The following is a 21,484-nucleotide window of genomic DNA, read 5'->3' as shown; positions in this document are numbered from 1 at the left end:
TCTGCAGTGTCTGTTGTAACTTCTCCTTTTTCATTTCTAATTGTATTGATTTGAGTCCTCTCCCTCTTTTTCTTGATGAGTCTGGCTAATGGCTTATCAATTTTGTTTATCTTCTTAAGGAACCAGCTTTTAGTTTTATTGATCTTTGCTATTGCTTTCTTTGTTTCTATTTCATTTATTTCTGGTCTAATCTTTATGATTTCTTTCCTTCTGCTAACTTTGGGGTTTTGTTTGTTCCTCTTTCTCTAGCTCCTTTAGGTGTAAGGTTAGGTTGTTTATTTGAGATATTTGTTGTTTCTTGAGGTAGGATTGTATTGCTATAAACTTCCTTCTTAGAACTGCTTTTGCTGCATCCCATAGGTTTTGGATCGTCGTATTTTCATTGTCATTTGTCTCTAGGTATTTTTTGATTTCCTCTTTGATTTCTTCAGTGATCTCTTGGTTATTTAGTAATGTATTGTTTAGCCTCCATGTGTTTTTTTTTTATGTTTTTTTTTCCCTGTAATTGATTTCTAATGTCATAGCATTGTGGTCAGAAAAGATGCTTGATAAGATTTCAATTTTCTTAAATTTACTGAGGCTTGATTTGTGATCCAAGATGTGATCTATCCTGGAGAATGTTCCGTGCACACTTGAGAAGAAAGTGTAATCTTTTGTTTTTGGATGGAATGTGCTATTAATCTCAATTAAATCTATCTGGTTTATTGTGTCATTTAAAGCTTGTGTTTCCTTATTAATTTTCTGTTTGGATGATCTGTCCATTGGTATAAGTGAGGTGTTAAAGTCCCCCACTATTAATTGTGTTTCTGTCGATTTCTTCTTTTATAGTTGTTAGCAGTTGCCTTATGTATTGAGGTGTTCCTACGTTGGGTGCATATATATTTATAATTGTTATATCTTCTTGGATTGATCCCTTGATCATTATATAGTGTCCTTTGTAACATTCTTTATTTTAAAGTCTATTTTATCTGATACGAGTATTGCTACTCCAGCTTTCTTTTGATTTCCATTTGCATGGAATATCTTTCTTTTGATTTCCATTTGCATGGAATATCTTTTTCCATTCCCTCACTTTCAGTCTGTATGTGTCCCTAGGTCTCTTATGGACAGCATATATATGGGTCTTGTTTTTGTATCCATTCAGCAAGCCTGTGTCTTTTGGTTGGAGCATTTAATCCATTCATGTTTAAGGTAATTATTGATATGTATGCTCCTATTATTTTCTTAATTGTTTTGGGTTTGTTTTTGTAGGTCCTTTTCTTCTCTTGTGTTTCCCACTTAGAGAAGTTCCTTTAGCATTTGTTAGAGCTGGTTTGGTGGTGCTGAGTTCTCTTAGCTTTTGCTTGTCTGTAAAGCTTTTGATTTCTCCATCAAATCTGAATGAGATCCTTGTCGGGTAGAGTAAACTTGGTTGTAGGTTCCTCCCTTTCATCACTTTAAATATGTAATGCCACTCCTTTCTGGCTTGTAGAGTTTCTGCTGAGAAATCAGCTGTTAACCTTATGGGAGTTCCCTTGTATGTTATTTGTCGTTTTTCCCTTGCTGCTTTCAGTAATTTTTCTTTGTCTTTAATTTTTGCCAGCTTGATTGCTATGTGTCTCTGCGTGTTTCTCCTTGGGTTTATCCTGTATGGGACGCTCTGTGCCTCCTGGACTTGGGTGGCTATTTCCTTTCCCAGGTTAGGGAAGTTTTCAACTATAATCTCCAAATATTTTCTTGGGTCCTTTCTCTCTCTCTTCTCCTTCTGGGACCCCATAATGCAAATGTTTTTGTGTTTAATGTTGTCCCAGAGGTCTCTTAGGCTGACTTCATTTCTTTTCATTCTGTTTTCTTCATTCTGTTCTGCAGCAGTGAATTCCACCATTCTGTCTTCCAGGTCACTTATCCATTCTTCTGCCTCAGTTATTCTGCTATTGATTTCTTCTGGTGTCGTTTTCATTTCAGTTATTGTATTGTTCATCTCTGTTTGTTTCTTCTTTAATTCTTCTAGGTCTTTGTTAAACATTTCTTGCATCTTCTTGATCTTTGCCTCCATTCTTTTTCCGAGGTCCAGGATCATCATCACTATTATTATTCTGAATTCTTTTTCTGGAAGGTTGCCTATCTCCACTTCATTTAGTTGTTTTTCTGGGGTTTTATCTTGTTCCTTCATCTGATACATAGCCCTCTGCCTTTTCACCTTGTCTGTCTTTTTGTGAATATGGTTTTTGTTCCACAGGCTGCAGGATTGTAGTTCTCCTTGCTTCTGCTGTCTGCCCTCTGGTGGATGAGGCTATCTAAGAGGCTTGTGGAAGTTTCCTGATGGGAGGGACTGGTGGTGGGTAGAGCTGGCTCTTGCTCTGGTGGGCGGAGCTCAGTAAAAACTTTAATCTGCTTGTCTGCTGATTGGTGGGGCTGGGTTCCCTCCCTGTTGGTTGTTTGGCCTGTGATGACCCAACACTGGAGCCTCCTCGGACTCTTTGGTGGGGCTAGTGACAGACTCTGGGAGGGCTCACGCCAAGGAGTACTTCCCAGAACTTCTACTGCCAGTGTCCTTGTCCTCATGGTGAGACACAGCCACCCCCCGCCTCTGCAGGAGACCCTCCAACACTAGCAGGTAGGTCTGGTTCAGTCTTCTGTGGGGGTCACTGCTCCTTCCCCTGGGTCCCGACGCACACACTACTTTGTGTGTGCCCTCCAAGAATGGAGTCTCTGTTTCCCCCAGTCCTGTCGAAGTCCTGCAATCAAATCCCACTAGCCTTCAAAGTCTGATTCTCTAGGAATTCCTCCTCCTGTTGCCGGACCCCCAGGTTGGGAAGCCTGACGTGAGGCTCAGAACCTTCACTCCAGTGGGTGGACTTCTGTGGTATAAGTGTTCTCCAGTTTGTGAGTCACCCACCCAGCAGTTGTGGGATTTGATTTTATTGTGATTGCACCCCTCCTACTGTCTCATTGTGGTGTCTCCTTTGTCTTTGGATGTGGGGTATCATTTTTTGTGAGTTCCAGTGTCTTCCTGTCGATGATTTTTCAGCAGTTAGTTGTGATTCTGGTGCTCTTGCAAGAGGTAGTGGGAGCACGTCCTTCTACTCCACCATTTTGAACCAATCTACCTGCATCTTTTTTTTTTTTTACCTGCATCATTTTTAATGAATGAAAAATAATACAACTAGAAAACTATGACATAAGTTATGTTCAAGATGTTAACTTGCTGCTTGGCCCACGTTTGTCCTTGTTGCGCTTGTATGGCATATAAAACTTACTGATTTGTGGCTTCTTAGCAGATGGAGACTTGAGTGTAAGCAAAAATTTCTTTCATGACCCATCTAGCCTCGGAAATTGGCAAGGTAATAGGGAGGACATCTAGGAATGTGAATTTTAGAGATTACAGAAGTGTCACAGTTATTTTTTCTTGTAGGAAAGGACGTGATATTTTACATCGCATAAAAAAAGCAGAGTGAGTTTTTGGGGGGAGTGTATGGGGGATTTTCATTTAACAATTACCAAAACACTCATTGTCTACAGGTTGTCTATACAGAAGATAGAAGAATAATAAGTCATGGCTGTTGCCCTCAAAGAGTTCTGTCTCTCAAGGTAGCTAAGTATATCCACAAATAGATAGGATCAGTACGGTAAGTGTAATATAAGTATGTGCCACGTGCAGAAGCAGTTTTCGACTCTCTTCCCTCAAGCCAGGGCATGTATGGGGTTAGCTTTTATTTGTAATTTTAAGCACATTTCCAACTTCTGATGTATATCTGCTTAATTTGTTCAGTAATGTAAAAGTTACAACTTTAAGAAAGAATTTATAATGGAACAATTTATATTTTTACAGAGTAACGGTGGTATAAGTGACTGAGAACTTGACATCAGATTTCAGCTGGTACCATTGCAGGGCTAGAGGGTACCTATCACAATAAGATAATAGCATATCCTACTCATCCCCTTAGTCCACCACTCCTTGTCTTACCTGGTCTTGATTTTTGTTGAAGAAATCACCATATTCTAGCCATTTAGGTGTACTGTCCTAATTTTTGGCTTCTCGAATTTCGTACACTCCACAAGACCATTGTGCAGTAATTTCACTTGTGCTACAACATTCTGAATTTGGAATCATGACATGTATTATTATCTATTAAGCCAATGAAATCAAACAGACAGAACATGCAGTAGCCAGTAAAATTGGTGTGAATTTTTTTTTTTTTAAATTCAGTATCCTTCTTGGTGGGCCATTTTGGTTTCTGGGAAGCACAGGTTCACTTTCCTGCCTTGAGGCACCATGTTCAGAAGCACCACATTATGATCTGAGACTTAAATATTAGACAGTGGTGCAGTAGAATTTTTGTAACTGTTAAGTAAGTAATTTTGAGTAAGTAGCTTTTGTAAATATTGTGCAATTCTCTATTATGGTATTTTTCCCTGTCAGCTCTGGTCATTTATATAGTGAGATAAAGTAATAGCTCCTCTACAAGCGCTGATTCTTTTCTATGGTGTTCCTAGCTTTCAGACCCAGCACTTGTATGAACTAGGCATTTTTGTTACAAAGTAGTGACTGTATGGAATTTTTTTTTCCCAACAGTCCGTCCCCCCGCACCACCTTCCTAAACAAAGTCTTCAGGGAAAGGCTGCCATCTTGTGGTTTTTAAAAATACAGGATTTAAGAAAAAAATTATTGTGATATGACTGCTGAGATTTTATGTGTGTACGTAGTTGTTGTATAATACCAAAATGAGTAAGAAATGAGTACTATTAAATCTTCTCTTCAAACTACCTTTGCTTATCCTTTGGATAGCTGTTTTCTTCATTTTATTATAATATTACAATATTTTTAAAAAGTTCTGTTAACTAAAGATTCCTCTGTTAAGCCCACTCTCACACATCAGTAGTAGAAATATTTGTCTGTAATATCAGTTTTAATTAAGAATGGCTATCAAAAATTTTTATGTTATTAAGACTTTGCCCATATGACTAATTAATGATAATGGACTTATTTGGATTAAAAAATACTGATCTTTAAAATATAATTATTTGACAAAATGTATCCTAAGGAACCTTAATTTTATAATGTAGAATTCCATTTAATAAAAAGTGATATTTAGAAGTAAAAGAAACCTTAATTTGAGTTTCATTCTTGGATAGTTAATAGTATAAACAGGAAAAATTAACTTTTCTTCAAAATACTAGGAAGCCCCTTATTTGTAGTTAAGGAAATTTTAAAATCACCTCTTATGTAAGAAATGGAAACTACTTGCAAGCTTAGGGTCAGTTAATTCTTAGGTAATGTCAAAGGAGTTTCTATATATCATCAAGTCATAAAATTATTTTTTAAAGTAACAGTTCATTTTCACTTACTTAATCTCATCGTTTATCTTGATTTATGTCTCCTGTACATCTTATTTTATAATATTCATTGTATTTAAAAATAGTAAATTTCCATTTCTTCAAAAATGTTTTAGTGAAGCATATAGATGCCTCTTTATAGAAAAAGGAGGACTTGTGTTCTCCCTCAGAGACAACCAGGATTCTTGTACGTTGGGCCTATGGACATTTTAGACCTAGAGTCATTCCTAATCAGGGAAGGGAAATCATTGAAAGAGAAAGTTATTATTCACCAAAAACTCTAGATCTAGTGTTCCTGAATTGCTCCTGTAATTTTAGTAGGTTATGGCAGCCTTTATTTAAATTGCCTCTTCTTTTATTTCCCCCTTAAGCAGGGAGGGAGAAGGCTTCAAGTCAGAGGTATAATTTGATTTCTTGCACTTTTTCAAATGTCTTGCAGTTATGCTAAGAAAGAATCTGATCTTAATGGAGCCCAGATCAAGCTTCGAGAATACGAAGCCGCGCTGAATTCGAAAGATGCAGCTCTGGCTACTGCTCTTGGTGATAAAAAAAGTTTAGAGAGCGATTTGGAGGATCTGAAGGATCAGATTGCCCAGGTAAGGTAAACTCTGCTCTTGAGCCGTATTTGGCAGGTTAATTGCCCCATTTGTTTTGATTGATTGATTGTAAAATTTATTTTATGCTTTTTACGTTTAAAAATTTATTAAGTTATTTTGGTGGGTGGTTAACCTGCAAGGATAGCCTTGAACTAGCTAACATGTAAAGCACCCTCACCTCTCAGTCCTTGTGTCTGGACTATGCAGATCTTGTTGCTGCTCTCCGTCCTCTCTGTTGTGCTTATGCTCATTCTGTTTCTTGCTCTCACAGCCTATTTCATTATTGTACCAAAATGCGAGGTAAAAAGAGAGAAGGTGTCATAATGGTGCTCTGCACACAGGAAAAAATGAAAGTGGTAGCTAAAATCGTTAGTTTGAGTTTTCAAATGTAAGTCATAGGTTTCTGTTCATTCCCTGTTGCCGTTTACCAAATTTGAGAGGTGTTTTGATGTGACACTCTGTGGGTGGGACCAGCAGTTGAACCCACAGTTCTGTGATAAATGTTATCATGAGGGACTCTCATACATTAACAAATATATAGAAATTGTAATACTTGATTTGATTCAATCCGTAGGTATCTATTAAATTCATTGCTAAATGGTTGCTGTATAATTTTCATTAATTCTTTTTCCTTATATTAGTTGGAAGCCTCTTTAGCTGCTGCGAAAAAACAGTTAGCAGATGAAACTTTACTTAAAGTGGATTTGGAGAATCGCTGTCAGAGCCTTACTGAGGACTTGGAGTTTCGTAAAAACATGTATGAGGAGGTAATTATATATAATTTTATTTTTTTTAAGGAATGGAGGGATCCCAAAAGGCTTTGTTATAAGCTATACGTATGAAAAATGGGAAGAATTTTGTAGGCAAATTATTTAAGGCACTGATGCTAAAGGACTGCGAGGAAGAAGTCAGGGTGCTATGGTAAACTTAAAAGCTTTTACTTCCACCTAACTTAAAAAGGCTTGGCTACAGCTGTTAATTACTATCAACCTCTGCATTTGTATTAGTTATATGTTTTGCCTAACAAATTACTTCAAATTAACAAATTACTTCAAAAACTTAGTAACTTAAACCACAGACTTTTATTATCTCACAGTTTCTGAAGGTCAGGGATCTGAGAGCTGCTTAACTGGATGGTTGTTTCAGGGTCTCTCATGAGGCTGTAGTCAGGCTTTCAGCCTGGGCTGCAGGAACCGGTTTGGAGTTCATTCGTAGGTTTTTGGCCAGAGGTATCAGTTCAGCATGGGCTTCTCTATAGGGCTGCTCACGATAGGACTCTTCGAGTGAGTGATGAGAGAGAGAGAGCAAGACAAGCCACATTAACTTCTATTAACTAATCCCAAAGTGATATACCCTCACTCCCCATCACACAGACCAACCAAGATGCACTATGGAAGGGGGATCACACAGCGGGTGAATACCGGGAGGTAGCAACCACTGGGGGCTGGTTACCCAGAGCACTTACAGTTATATATGTATATCTAACAGTATCATTTATAAGCCGTAACTTCTGGTTAAGCCTTGAGGGGTGAAGGTAGCAACATTTGCCAAAAAAGAAGTGTACTGTAATACAGTTGAAGAAAGGGGAATATATATTTTCTCAAAATTGAAGACGGTTGGAATTCACCCAGGTTAGAGAACATGCAGTTAAATACATAATGTTTTTAAAAGTAATGTAATTTTGAAAACGGTGACTAACAATGCTTTTAAAATAGAAATTTATTGTAGAAGTTAAATAATATTTTTTATTTGGAGAAAAAATAATATAATAAAAATCTGACCATTTTTGTGACAATATAATATTAAACTAGGTATTGTGGGGGCAAAGTGCACTCACTGGATAAACAGCCAGACTTTGGACAGTTCTTGCGTCAGTTTCCTATTTAAAAATGAAATATCAGTACCTGCTATTTTTTCTTCAAGGTGTGGTGAGGATCAAAGTGGAATATTGTGTGTGATAGCTTCTTGTAAACTACAGTGAATGCTGTCATATAGTAATAATTATTTTATCATTATTATTATTTTCAGTAAATCTATTTGTTTATTATTTATTTTTGGTTGCATTGGGTCTTCGTTGCCGCACGCGGGCTTTCTCTAGTTGCGACGAGCGGGGGCTACTCTTTGTTGTGGTGCGCGGGCTTCTCATTGCAGTGGCTTCTCTTGTTGCCAAGCACGGGCTCTAGGCACTTGGGCTTCAGTAGTTGTGGTGCACAGGCTTAGTTGCTCCGCGGCATGTGGGATCTTCCTGGACCAGGGCTTGAACCCCGTCCCCCTGCATTGGCAGGTGGATTCTTAACCACAGCACCACCAGGGAAGTCCCTGTCATATAATTATTATTAACTACTATATTATTATTAACTACAGTTCTGCTTATAAATTGAAGTATCTTTATATTAAGTTGACCTACATTTTTGTTTTGTTTTGTTAAAATTGTCCGTGATCTATTATTTCTTACTTTTGACACTGTGTGTACTCCTGCATCTTTAAACCAGGAGTTGAGTATTTTTTTCTTTGTAAGTCACTGATTCTACATAAAATGTTAAGTGAAAAACGGCATCAGTAAAAAGTAATTTAGTATTTTTAGAATGTTTGGGTAGCAACTTTGAATTTTGGGGTTTTGCCTTTTTGAGAATGAATTTAAAATATTCCTCATTTCTTTCTTTTAACATGGAGAATAAAATTCTATGCAATAAATATATGTAAATTCCTTATTATGAACAGTTTAGGGGTAAGAAAGAGGAAGGAGAAAAACAGGAAGAAGAGGAAAGGAGGCAAAGGGCAAAATGATTAGTAGGTACTCAATATTTGTTGAACTAAACCTTTCATTTGCATATTTTTATGATTTAAGTATCATTCGCGTCATCATATAGATGTGAGCCTTGGGAGATTAATGGCAGAACCGGAATTTGAACCCTGGGTTTCTGATTCTATCGAGTGTATCTTCCTCTGGTTAAGAGAAAAATGAGGAAATGCAAAGAAAAACTGCATGCTGTAAGATGATACAGAAACATGTTCTTCTTATATCCCCCTCTTGTGGCCTCTTTAATTATTGCCATTAAAGACAGATCTGTTGTGTTTTCAGAGCTAGAAGCTAGAATGAAAATTTTATTCTTAGACTTGTGTTCCTAGCCATTCGAGTTTGGATAGTTCCTTAAAACATAATGTGAAGGATTATGCCTATTATTTCTATTCTTTAATAGTGAATTGTCATATGTACTTGAGATAGCAACGTAATATTGTCAGTAAGATTCTGTATCAATTGATGTTGATACCTTAGCACACTACCAGCTGTTAGGATAAGTCATGTAAATTAGCTTGCTCTGTCTATTGCATCTTAGTATGCCTAAGAAAACTTTTATTATGTATAAATCTTCTAGTTGAAGTTTTGCTGATAAGTTTCTAACTTATCTTTTAGATTTTTTTCAGAGTTGTCCTTAGTATCATCAGTACAATTTAGAAAAATAATTACGTGCTATTCAGTGTACCTAGTTATCCACGATTGCCTGGTACTTTAGTAAGTCTTCCAGCCATTCCTTGCCTTTAGAGAAATAAATAGGTATGCTACTAAAAAGAAACATAAAATTCGTAGGGCTTGAGATGCTACCATTTCTGTCATTAGTTCCAGCTCAAAAATCTTCTTACTTGAAAATGAAGGCAAAAAAGTATCTATTCACATACTTGCCCTAGGACAAAACATGAGGAGCTTGGTGTGTAATACCTCAGATGGCCTTGATGTCACTCAGACTTGTACCAGTGCAGCTATGGTAAGTAACTTGGTTTTATGTCATTCCCTGCTCCCCACAGGAGATTAATGAGACCAGAAGGAAGCATGAAACTCGCTTGGTAGAGGTGGATTCTGGGCGTCAGATTGAGTATGAGTACAAGCTGGCTCAAGCCCTTCATGAGATGAGAGAGCAACACGATGCCCAAGTCAAGCTGTACAAGGAAGAGATGGAGCAGACTTACCACGCCAAAGTGAGCAGACTCTTCCAGGGATGGCTTTACACACTTGAAGCCTTTGTTTCATAGTCTCCCTGAGAACATGACTTGATGTTTGGTTTGTTCTAGTTTTCTTAAATGAATTCCCTTAGTCTCCGTGGATATAAAAAATGGATTTTTTTTTAAAGAAAGCAGTTTTTTATAAAGTAAATGTTATTAGAGATTATTCAAAGAAAGTAGGGTTATTCTACTTTTATCAAAGGTAAGGTTTTTCTCTTTGTCCAACTGATCGATCATTCATGTCAAGTCATATTAGTTAAACTCCAGCCATCTGAAAATAGCTTCTCCTTCAGTAACAAGTACTAATCTTGTTGGACTGCATCTAGTTCTGACTTCCATGTCATCATTGTACATAGGTTGTGACCACCACACTTTGGGCTTTTTTGAACAAAGGCCAAATGGACAGTGTCTGCAGTTTCCTCTGCCACTAATTATTCATTAAAAAAAGACTATAGAAACTTCTCTCTTGTATTAGGAGACCATGCAAAAATTTATTAACTCCCTGAGTACGGGCTTTCATAGTAAATAATTTTACCCCAATGTGTTAAATGTTACATGATTTGATTAAAAAGAGTTATTAGTGGAAGACTTAGAAAATTAGGGTCATAGAGGTGTTGAAAATAATTTCCATTGCATGGCCTCAAATTGTTCATGTTGCTTTTAATCCACGTTATGAAGTAATAATTGCCTGGTGAGAGGGAGAGATCTTTTAATCCCTACGTTTAGTTGTTCCGCACTTACTCAGTGCTGGCATTGTGCTGGGCAGTGACAGAGCTTAAGTAAGGATTAGTCAGTCAAAGAGACTCTGGCCTCAAAGGGAGCCAGGGACGAGACCTACATAAAAAACGTGCCTGAGACACATGCAGAACAGAATGCTGTGGGCATTTGGAGGAGCGGGATATTGTTTCTACCAGAGGAGCTGTTTTTTGCTTCTGAAAAGAAGTGTGTCTGTTTGGTTTGAAATAATCTCTAAATTAGTACTTTCTGCTTATTGCTTTATATTCTGTATCAGATTTGGTGGGTTAGGGGTATATGATGCTTGTTTTCCTACAAATGCCACCACAGTTAAATTGCTCCTGTCCAGTCTCCTTATTAGCAGTGTTATCTGAGACATTAGATATATAATGGATGAAATATTGAAGCACTAAATTTTGGGTAAAGACCCAGGTATATCAGCATTGTTAAGCTCCTATATTGGGAATTGAGCCGAAAAGGCAGAAAGACTTTTAAGGTAATTCATAGCACATCAGCAAACTTCATGATGCTTTTCCTGTTTCATCAACTAGTTACTGGCAGGGTTTAGGTTTGAAATGAGATGCCTTGAGATAAGTCATGGTTCCTCATTTGTTTGTTCTAATTCACTAGATGAAACTGACTATGGTCTGCTTCTTTATTTAGCTTGAGAATGCCAGACTGTCGTCAGAGATGAATACATCTACTGTCAATAGTGCCAGGGAAGAACTGATGGAAAGTCGTGTGAGAATTGAGAGTCTCTCATCTCAGCTTTCTAATCTACAGAAAGAGGTAAGTAAGCATGGGAGTTGTACTTGAAGGCCACCTCCACCATGGTAGTCTACCTGCTCAGCTCTGCCTGAAATCACTTTTCAGAGAGGATAGTATTTTCCTGAATTCTGGTTTCACAGTGCTGTCCAGATTATTTTTCTATTCGTCATTTCATAAGCATCCTCTGATCAGAGACTGTTGTTCCTGACCTAATAGATTACTCAGAGCTGCCCTTGAGGGTGCAACCTGCTGGCTTATTCCTTGGATTTACCCCAGGGCCCAGGTTTTCTGACCCATCCAGCAGCCTGATCTCCACATAGTGCTCTTTCCAACGTACTCTTTTTCATCACATTTAGAAACCATAATGAAGAAAAACCTGCAGAAATTCTGTGTGGGTGGTAAATGCTTTGTGTTTCTAGACAAATTTTTTCCATGCTTAGAATACCCAATAGTTAGTATCTTGGGAAGTAGCATCAATTTGCATCTTAGTTAAGAATTTAGTGACTCATTGATTCATTGGCACGCCTAACTGTCACATGACTGTTACTGGTTGTGTTGATGGGTGCCTGTCAGTATGTGATGGTGCACTCTGAGTGCAGCGTAAGCAGGTGTGGACACTGCCTGAAATCTGGTTTTTAGTCTAAGGGTGATGTCGATGTGCACACAAAGTACATGTACAACCATAGAAGTATGCAGAATGTTTTGATAATCTACTCACCTTAATTACTTGGAAAGTAACTTCAGCTTCTGTTTTCCTTAAGGGAGGAAAGTTTGTTGTTTTAAATTTTCCACATGAATAAACTTTTTTATTCTTGATTAAGCTTTCTTTTTCCTTTGTTTTTAGTAATATCCTTTTCTGATTGTAAAACTGAAGACATTTATTGTAGGAATTTAGAAAGCAATGAGTTATATAAAACAGGGTGGTGTAAAAAAAGTTAATTAAAAAACAGAAGTTTTTATATTGCTTATCATGTGTACTTACTTTATTACTCACAACATAAATTTAAAAATTATTTTGGACCTATTTTGTCCTGATAGTATTTTGAAGTTTTCATGTAACAGTAGAGCTGGAAGGACAAGGACCTTTGAGTTCATTCAGTCTGACCACAGACCTGGGTGAGTTTAATGACCGGCCCAGAGCAGGTAGGCTGATAAATGGGTTTCTTTCATAGTTCCCAGTTTTTCCCTTTACACCTCACTCTCTTCAAAGATTTTCTTTTAAGAATTTAACAATCTCACCACCTAGAGGGGTGGGATAGGGAGGGTGGGAGGGAGACGCAAGAGGGAGGAGATGTGGGGATATATGTATATGTATAGCTTATTCACTTTGTTATAAAGCAGAAACTAACACACCATTATAAAGCAATTATACTCCAATAAAGATTAAAAAAAAAGAATTTGGCCTTTCAGAGAATGCCTGTGAGAATAAGTGCATTCTAGAAAAAAAAGAAAAGAATTTAACAATCTGTTTTCCATTGCACCATTTAATAGGTACCTTTCCAAAAATAGTCCTGTCTGTTTTTACTCTGAGTTGACATTTACTACTTTTATCCATCTAATAAATCGTATTCTAATTATCCCCTCTTCCTCAATTTTACAATTCCCTGTCTTTTGGGGGGTGTGGGGATGTGGCTGGTGCTTAATCCACTTGATTATGCTACGTATGGATGTTTACAGATGAAAAGACGAAGACTTGCCTGTGGTTAAACAGTGGTAGGCTCTGAAATTTGGTAGCTACGTCTTCTGACTCAGGTCCAGGGCTGTTTCCCTGTTTGCCTGGTAGCTATGTTCGCATCTTTGCAAGTTTTTTGGTTAACTTCATGTTAGTGGTTTTTAAAAAATGGCAGGCAGGGCCCTGGGGGTTTTGAGGAACTCACTCCTTAGGAAATAGGAGAGAAGAACCTCCTTCAGCCAGAATAGTTTAAAATTTCTCTCTAAATTTCAGGGGGATGGAGAATGATCCTTTCATCTATTCATTACTGGTATCAGATTTTATGATAAATAATATATCTTAAGGGATATCTTCTTTGGTTGATAAATTTTAACCTTAAAAAGATCACCAAAAAGAAAAGAACCATATATTTTTCATACTGTATATCTTAATTGTATTTGTTGTGGAGTCTTAGTTTCATCATGATGCATGTTAGGCCATAGAACTTCCTTTTTGCTTAAGTGACTCATGTTAGTGAAGTACTTCCTTAGTTTTACTTAAAATTGACATAGCCTTTATTTTTTATTTAAAAAAATTTTTTAACATCTTTATTGGAGTATAATTGATTTACAATGGTGTGTTAGTTTCTGCTTTATAACAAAGTGAATAAGCTATACATATACATATATCCCCATTTCTCCTCCCTCTTGCTTCTCCCTCCCACCCTCCCTATCCCACCCCTCTGGGTGGTCACAAAGCACCTAGCTGATCTCCCTGTGCTATGCAGCCGCTTCCCACTAGTTTTCTATTTTACATTTGGTAGTATACATAAGTCCATGCCACTCTCTCACTTTGTCCCAGCTTACCCTTCCCCCTCCCCATATCCTCAAGTCCATTCACCATGTCTGAGTCTTTGTTCCTGTCCTGCCCCTAGGTTCTTCAGAACTATTTTTTCTTTTTAGATTCCATATATGTGTTAGCATACGGTATTTGCTTTTCTCTTTCTGACTTACTTCACTCTGTATGACAGACTCTGTGTCCATCCACCTCACTACAAATAACTCAGTTTTGTTTCTTTTTATGGCTGAGTAATATTCCATTGTATATATGTGCCACATCTTCTTTATCCATTCACCTCTTGATGGACACTTAGGTTGCTTCCATGTCCTGGCTATTGTAAATACAGCTGCAATGAACATTGTGGTGCATGACTATTTTTGAATTATGGTTTTCTCTGGGTATATGCCCAGTAGTGGCAGTGCTGGGTCATATGGTAATTCTATTTTTAGTTTTTTAAGGAACCTCCATACTGTTCTCAATAGTGGCTGTATCATTTTACATTCCACCAACAGTGCAGGAGGGTTCCCTTTTCTCCACACTCTCTCCAGCATTTACTGTTTGTAGATTTTTTGTTGATGGCCATTCTGAACAGTGTGAGATGATACCTCATTGTAGTTTTGATTTGCATTTTTCTAATGATAAGTGATGTTGAGCATCCTTTCATGTGTTTGTTGGCAATCTGTATATCTTCTTTGGAGAAATGTCTATTTAGGTCTTCTGCCCATTTTTGGATTGGGTTGTTTGTTATTTGATATTGAGTTGCGTGAGCTGATTGTAACTTTTGGAGGTTAATCCTTTGTCAGTTGCTTCATTTGCAAATATTTTCTCCCATTCTGAGGGTTGTCTTTTGGTCTTGTTTATGGTTTCCTTTGCTGTGCAAAAGCTTTGAAGTTTCATTAGGTCCCATTTGTTTATTTTTTTATTTCCATTTCTCTAGGAGGTGGGTCAAAAAGGATCTTGCTGTGATTTATGTCATAGAGTGTTCTGCCTATGTTTTCCTCTAAGAGTTTGATAGTGTCTGGCCTTACATTTAGGTTTTAATCCATTTTGAGTTTATTTTTGTGTATGGTGTTAGGGAGTGTTCTAATTTCATTCTTTTACATGTAGCTGTTGAGTTTTCCCAGCACCACTTATCGAACAGGCTGTCTTTTCTCCTTTGTATATTCTTGCCTCCTTTATCAAAAATAAGGTGACCATAGGTGTGTCGGTTTATCTCTGGGCTTTCTATCCTGTTCCATTGATCTATATTTCTGTTTTTGTGCCAGTACCATACTGTCTTGATTACTGTAGCTTTGTAGTATAGTCTGAAGTCCAGGAGCCTGATTCCTCCAACTCTGTTTTTCTTTCTCAAGATTGCTTTGGCTATTTGGGGTCTTTTATGTTTCCAAACAAATTGAGAAATTTTTTGTCCTAGTTCTGTGAAAAATGCCATTGGTAGTTTGATAGGGATTGCATTGAATCTGTAGATTTCTTTGGGTTGTATACTCATTTTCACAATGTTGATTCTTCCAGTCCAAGAACATGGTATATATCTCTCCATCTATTTGTATCATCTTTAACTTCTTTCATCAGTGTCTTATAATTTTCTGCATACAGGTCTTTTGTCTCCTTAGGTAGGTAAATTCCTAGGTATTTTATTCTTTTTGTTGCAGTGGTAAATGGGGGTGTTTCCTTAATTTCTCTTTCAGATTTTTCATCATTAGTGTATAGGCATGCCAGAGATTTCTGTGCATTAATTTTGTATCCTGCTACTTTACCAAATTCATTGATTAGCTCTAGTAGTTTTCTGGTAGTGTCTTTAGGATTCTTCTCTATGTATAGTATCATGTCATCTGCAAACAGTGACAGTTTTCCTTCTTCTTTTCCGATTTGGATTCCTTTTATTTCTTTTTCTTCTCTGATTGCTGTGGGTAAAACTTCCAAAACTATGTTGAATAACAGTGGTGAGAGTGGACAACCTTGTCTTGTTCCTGATCTTAGAGGAAATGCTTTCAGTTTTTCACCATTGAGAACGATGTTGGCTGTGGGTTTGTCATACATGGCCTTTATTATGTTGAGGTAAGTTCCCTCTATGCCTACTTTTTGGAGGGTTTTTATCATAAATGGGTGTCGAATTTTGTCGAAAGCTTTCTCTGCATCTATTGAGATGACCATATGGTTTTTCTCCTTCAGTTTGTTAATATGGTGTATCACATCGATTGATTTGCATATATTGAAGAATCCTTGCATTCCTGGGGTAAACCACACTTGATCAGGGTGTATGATCCTTTTAATGTGCTGTTGGATTCTGTTTGCTAGTACTTTGTTGAGGATTTTTGCATCTATGTTCATCAGTGATATTGGCCTGTAGTTTTCTTTCTTTGTGACATCTTTGTCTGGTTTTGGTATTAGGGTGAAGGTGGCCTCATAGAATGAATTTGGGAGTGTTCCTCCCTCTGCTGTATTTTGGAAGAGTTTGAGATGGATAGGTGTTAGCTCTTCTCTACATGTTTGGTAGAATTTGCCTGTGAAGCTATCTGGTCCTGGGCTTTTGTTTGTTGGAAGACTGTAAATCACAGTCTCAATTTCAGTGCCTGTGATTGGTCTATTTAAATTTTTCTATTTCTTCCTGGTTCAGTCTCGGAAGGTTGTGCTTTTCTAAGAATTTGTCCATTTCTTCCAGGTTGTCCATTTTATTGGCATATAGTTGCTTGTAGTAATCTCTCATGATCTTTTGTATTTCTGCAGTGTCAGTTGTTACTTCTCCTTTTTCATTTCTAATTGTATTGATTTGAGTCTTCTCCCTATTTTTCTTCATGAGTCTGACTAATGATTTATCAATTTTGTTTACCTTCTCAAAGAACCAGCTTTAGTTTTATTGATCTTTGCTATTGTGTCCTTCATTTCTTTTTCATTTATTTCTGATCTGATCTTTATGATTTCTTTCCTTCTAACTTTGGTGTTTTTTTGTTCTTCTTTCTCTAATTGCTTTAGGTGTAAGGTTAGGTTGTGTATTTGAGATGTTTGTTGTTTCTTGACGTAGGATTGTATTGCTGTAAACTTCCCTCTTAGAACTGCTTTTGCTGCATCCCATAGGTTTTGGGTCGTTGTGTTTTCATTGTCATTCGTTTATAGGTATTTTTTGATTTCCTCTTTGATTTCTTCAGTGATCTCTTGGTTAGGTAGTAGTGTATTGTTTAGCCTCCATGTGTTTGTATTTTTTACAGATTTTTTTCCTGTAATTGTTATCTAGTCTCATAACGTTGTGGTCGGAAAAGATACTTGATTTCAATTTTCTTAAATTTACCAAGGCTTGATTTGTGACCCAAGATATGATCTATCCTGGAGAATGTTCCGTGGACACTTGAGAAGAAAATACATTCTGTTGTTTTTGGATGGCATGTCCTATAAATATCAGTTAAGTCCATCTTGTTTAACGTATCATTTAAAGCTTGTGTTTCCTTATTTATTTTCATTTTGGATGATCTGTCCATTGGTGAAAGTGGGGTGTTGAAGTCCCCTACTATGATGGTGTTATTGTCGATTTCCCCTTTTATGACTGTTAGCATTTGCCTTATGTACTGAGGTGCTCCTATGTTGAGTGCATAAATATTTACAATTGTTATATCTTCTTCTTGGATCTATCCCTTGATCATTATGTAGTGTCCTTCTTTGTCTCTTTTTAAAGTCTAATTTGTCTGATATGGGAATTGCTACTCCAGCTTTCTTTTGATTTCCATTTGCATGGAATATCTTTTTCCATCCCCTCACTTTCAGTCTGCATGCGTCACTAGGTCTGAAGTGCGTCTCTTGTAGACAGCGTATATACAGCTCTTGGTTTTGTATCCGTTCAGCTAGTCTATGTCTTTTGGTTGGAGCTGTTTTTTTTTTTTTTTGGCGGTACACAGGCCTCTCACTGTTGTGGCCTCTCCCGTTGAGGCTCCAGACGCGCAGGCTCAGTGGCCATGGCTCACGGGCCTAGCCACTCCGTGGCATGTGGGATCTTCCCGGACCGGGGCATGAACCCGTGTCCCCTGCATCGGCAGGCGGACTCTGAATCACTGAGCCACCAGGGAAGCCCTGGTTGGAGCATTTAATCCATTTACATTTAAGGTAATTATTGATATGTATGTTCCTATTACCATTTTCTTAATTGTTTTGGGTTTGTTATTGTAGGTCATTTCCTTCTCTTGTATTTCCTGCCTAGAGTAGTTTCTTTAGCATTTGCTGTAAAGCTGGTTTGGTGGTGCTGAATTCTCTTAGCTTTTGCTTGTCTGTAAAGATTTTAATTTCTCTGTCGAATCTGAATGAGATCCTTGCTGGGTAGAGTAATCTTGGTTGTAGTTTTTTCCCTTTCATCTCTTTAAATACGTCCTGCCACTCCCTTCTGGCTTGCAGAGTTTCTGCTGAAAGATCAGCTGTTAACCTTATGGGGATTCCCTTGTATGTTATTTGTTGCTTTCCCCTTGCTGCTTTTAATATGTCTTCTTGGTATTTAATTTTTGATAATTTGATTAATATGTGTCTTGGCGTGTTTCTCCTTGGATTTATCCTGTATGGGACTCTCTGCACTTCCTGGACTTGATTCACTATTTCCTTTCCCATGTTAGGGAAGTTTTCAACTATAATCTCTTCAAATATTTTCTCAGTCCCTTTCTTTTTCTCTTCTTACTGGGACCCCTGTAATTCGTGTGTTGGTGCGTTTAATGTTGTCCCAGAGGTCTCTAAGACCATCTTCAATTCTTTTCATTCTTTTTTCTTTATTCTGCTCTGCGGTAGTTATTTCCACTATTTTATCTTGCAGGTCCCTTATCCGTTCTTCTGCCTCAGTTATTCTGCTATTGATTCCTTTTAGAGAATTTTTAATTTCATTTATTGTGTTGTTCATCATTGTTTGTTTTGCTCTTTAGTTTTTCTAGGTCTTTGTTAAACATTTTTTGTGTTTTCTCCATTCTATTTCTAAGATTTTGGATCATCTTTACTATCATTCGTCTGAATTCTTTTTCAGGTAGACTGCCTGTTTCCTCTTCATTTGTTTGGTCTGGTGGGTTTTCACCTTGCTCCTTCATCTGCTGCATTATTTCTCTGTCTTCTCATTTTGCTTAACTCACTGTGTTTGGGGTCTCCTTTTCACAGGCTGCAGGCTCATAGTTCCCGTTGTTTTTGGTGTCTGCTCCCAGTGGCTAAAGTTGGTTCAGTGGGTTGTGTAGGCTTCCTGGTGGAGGAGATTAGTGCCTGTATTCTGGTGGATGAGGCTGGATTTTGTCTTTCTGGTGGGCAGGACCATATCCAGTGGTGTGTTTTGGGGTGTCTGTGAACTTCTGATTTTAGGCAGCCTCTCTGCTAATGGGTGGGGTTGTGTTCCTGTCTTGCTAGTTGTTTGGCTTAGGGTGTCCATCACTGGAGCTTGCTGGTCGTTGAGTGGAGCTGGGTCTTAGCGTTGAGATGTTGATCTCTGGGAGAGCTTTTGCTGTTTGATATTATGTGGAGCCGGGAGGTCTTTGGTGGACCAATGTCCTGAACTTGGCTCTCCCACCTTAGAGGCAAAGGCCTGACACCTGGCTGGGGCACCAAGACCCTGTCAGCCATATGGCTCAGAGGGAAAGAGAGAAAAAAGGAAAGAAAGAGAAAGTGGCAGGGGGTGGTGGTGGTGGTGTGACGAACTGGGAGATTGGGATTGACATATATACACTAATATGTATAAAATGGATAACTAAGAAGAACCTGCTGTATAAAAATAAAATAAAATAAAATTCAAAAAAAGAAAGAAAAGGGCTTCCCTGGTGGTGCAGTGGTTGAGAGTCTGCCTGCCGATGCAGGGGACACGGGTTCGTGCCCCGGTCCGGGAAGATCCCACATGCTGCGGAGCGGCTGGGCCCGTGGGCCATGGCCGCTGAGCCTGCGCGTCCGGAGCCTGTGCTCTGCAATGGGAGAGGCCACAACAGTGAGAGGCCTGCGTACCACAAAAAAAAAATGCTGACTTAGAAAATATTTTTTAAGATATATATATATATATATATATATATATATATGATAGTGTTTTTATGTTTTGGAATTAGGAGTTTCATACATTGCTTATAGCATTTCTTTCATTTCTATCTAGATGTTTGACTTTGGCCAAATTAATTGATTGGTCAGAGACTGTTTGAGTGGCAAAAGAGTCTACAGTGGCACTTTGAGATTACCTCTACTTTTTGTTTTTCTAACACCTGAACTCTGGAAACTTCTGTTGCAGCTAGATCATAATAAACTGGTACAATTATGTTACATACTTTAAAACAAAGAAAACCGAAGACCATTAGAAACCAGTTAGTAAAATATTAACTCTATCTGCCTGTAGAGTTACAGGCAGAATCTTAACAGATAGTTTAGTTAGACCTCTTCGTTTTCCTAATGTGGATACCAGTTTAGTGAGGTATGTTACAGTTAATGGCAGAATCAGGAAGAAGAATCTAGGTCTATCTCTCATGTTGTGTTCTTTGTTGTATTTCACTACAAAGCAGGTGTAGAGCAGCTATTTAAACTACATTTAACTATTTCTATTTAAAATACAAAATGACTCAGAGTAACTTTAAAACTTATTTATACCTAGATTGTGATTTTTCCCTCTTAAAGAACTCTATAACATCAGAGGCGGCCAAATAGAGACATTTTGGTGTTTACAAATTGAGGCTCAGAAATTAAGTCTGAATCTTGGGTGATTTATGTCCCTTTAGATTCCACCTTGTTGCCCATCTGTTTCTCCCACATGGGAGATAAAAGTGAAGAGATTGATTGAAGAGGAGACGTTTTATTTATTTTTTTTGGCCACACTGCGTGGCCTGCGGGATGTTAGTTCCCCGACCAGGGATTGAACCCGTGCCCCCTGCAGTGGAAGTGAGGAATCCTAACCACTGGACCGCCAGGGAGTTCCCAAAGAGGACACATTTTACACTTCTTATATTTTCTTCCTCCAAAAAAAATCATAAGCCTGAGAGGGAGAAGAAATGGATTTCTCAGTTTATAGCCTGGTTTTTTGCAAATGCAGTTAAATGCAAATTCTCTGAGGCAGGATTTTATTTAGTATCACTCTTGAGATGAATGCCTGCTTCTGATATAGAATGTCTCTGGATTTTAATAAATTGATTAGTTGATTTTTTTTTAATTAAAAAAATTTTTTTGGCTGTGTTGGGTCTTCATTGCTGCACATGGGCTTTCTCTAGTTGCAGTGAGCAGCGGCTACTCTTCGTTGCAGTGTGCAGGCTTCCCAACGTGGTGGCTTCTCTTGTTGCCGAGCATGGTTTCTAGGCACGTGGGCTTCAGTAGTTGCAGCGTGAGGACCCTAGAGCGTGCTGTCTTCAGTAGTTGCAGTGCGTGGGCTCAGTAGTTGCGGCGCGTGGGCTCAGTAGTTGCGGCGCGTGAGTTCTAGGGTGCACCGGCTTCAGTAGTTGTAGTGCATGGGCTCTAGAGCGCAGGCTCAGTAGTTGTGGTGCACGGGCTTAGTTGCTCCGTGGCATGTGATCTTCCCCGACCAGGGATTGAAGTCCCCTGCGTTGGCAGGTGGATTTTTTACCACTGCGCCACCAGGGAAGTCCCTGGTTGATTATTTTTTAGATAACCT

At 38.1% G+C, this 21,484-nt stretch overlaps 1 protein-coding gene across 1 annotated transcript in view; it reads left to right on the top strand.

Moving 5' to 3' along the window:
* LMNB1 (lamin B1) overlaps positions 1 to 21,484 on the top strand; it is a 66,169-nt gene that overhangs the window by 26,625 nt on the left and 18,060 nt on the right. Inside the window, exons 3-6 of the mRNA XM_060008927.1 lie at positions 5,756 to 5,912; positions 6,554 to 6,679; positions 9,717 to 9,887; positions 11,310 to 11,435. Coding sequence (XP_059864910.1) covers positions 5,756 to 5,912; positions 6,554 to 6,679; positions 9,717 to 9,887; positions 11,310 to 11,435 — 580 coding nt within the window. The remainder of the gene's footprint in view (positions 1 to 5,755; positions 5,913 to 6,553; positions 6,680 to 9,716; positions 9,888 to 11,309; positions 11,436 to 21,484) is intronic.

This window comes from Delphinus delphis, chromosome 3, assembly GCF_949987515.2.
Source record: "Delphinus delphis chromosome 3, mDelDel1.2, whole genome shotgun sequence".
Lineage (NCBI taxonomy): Eukaryota > Metazoa > Chordata > Mammalia > Artiodactyla > Delphinidae > Delphinus > Delphinus delphis.
The sequence above is the reverse complement of the archived record's forward strand: the minus strand, read 5'-3'. Positions and strand labels throughout refer to the sequence as shown.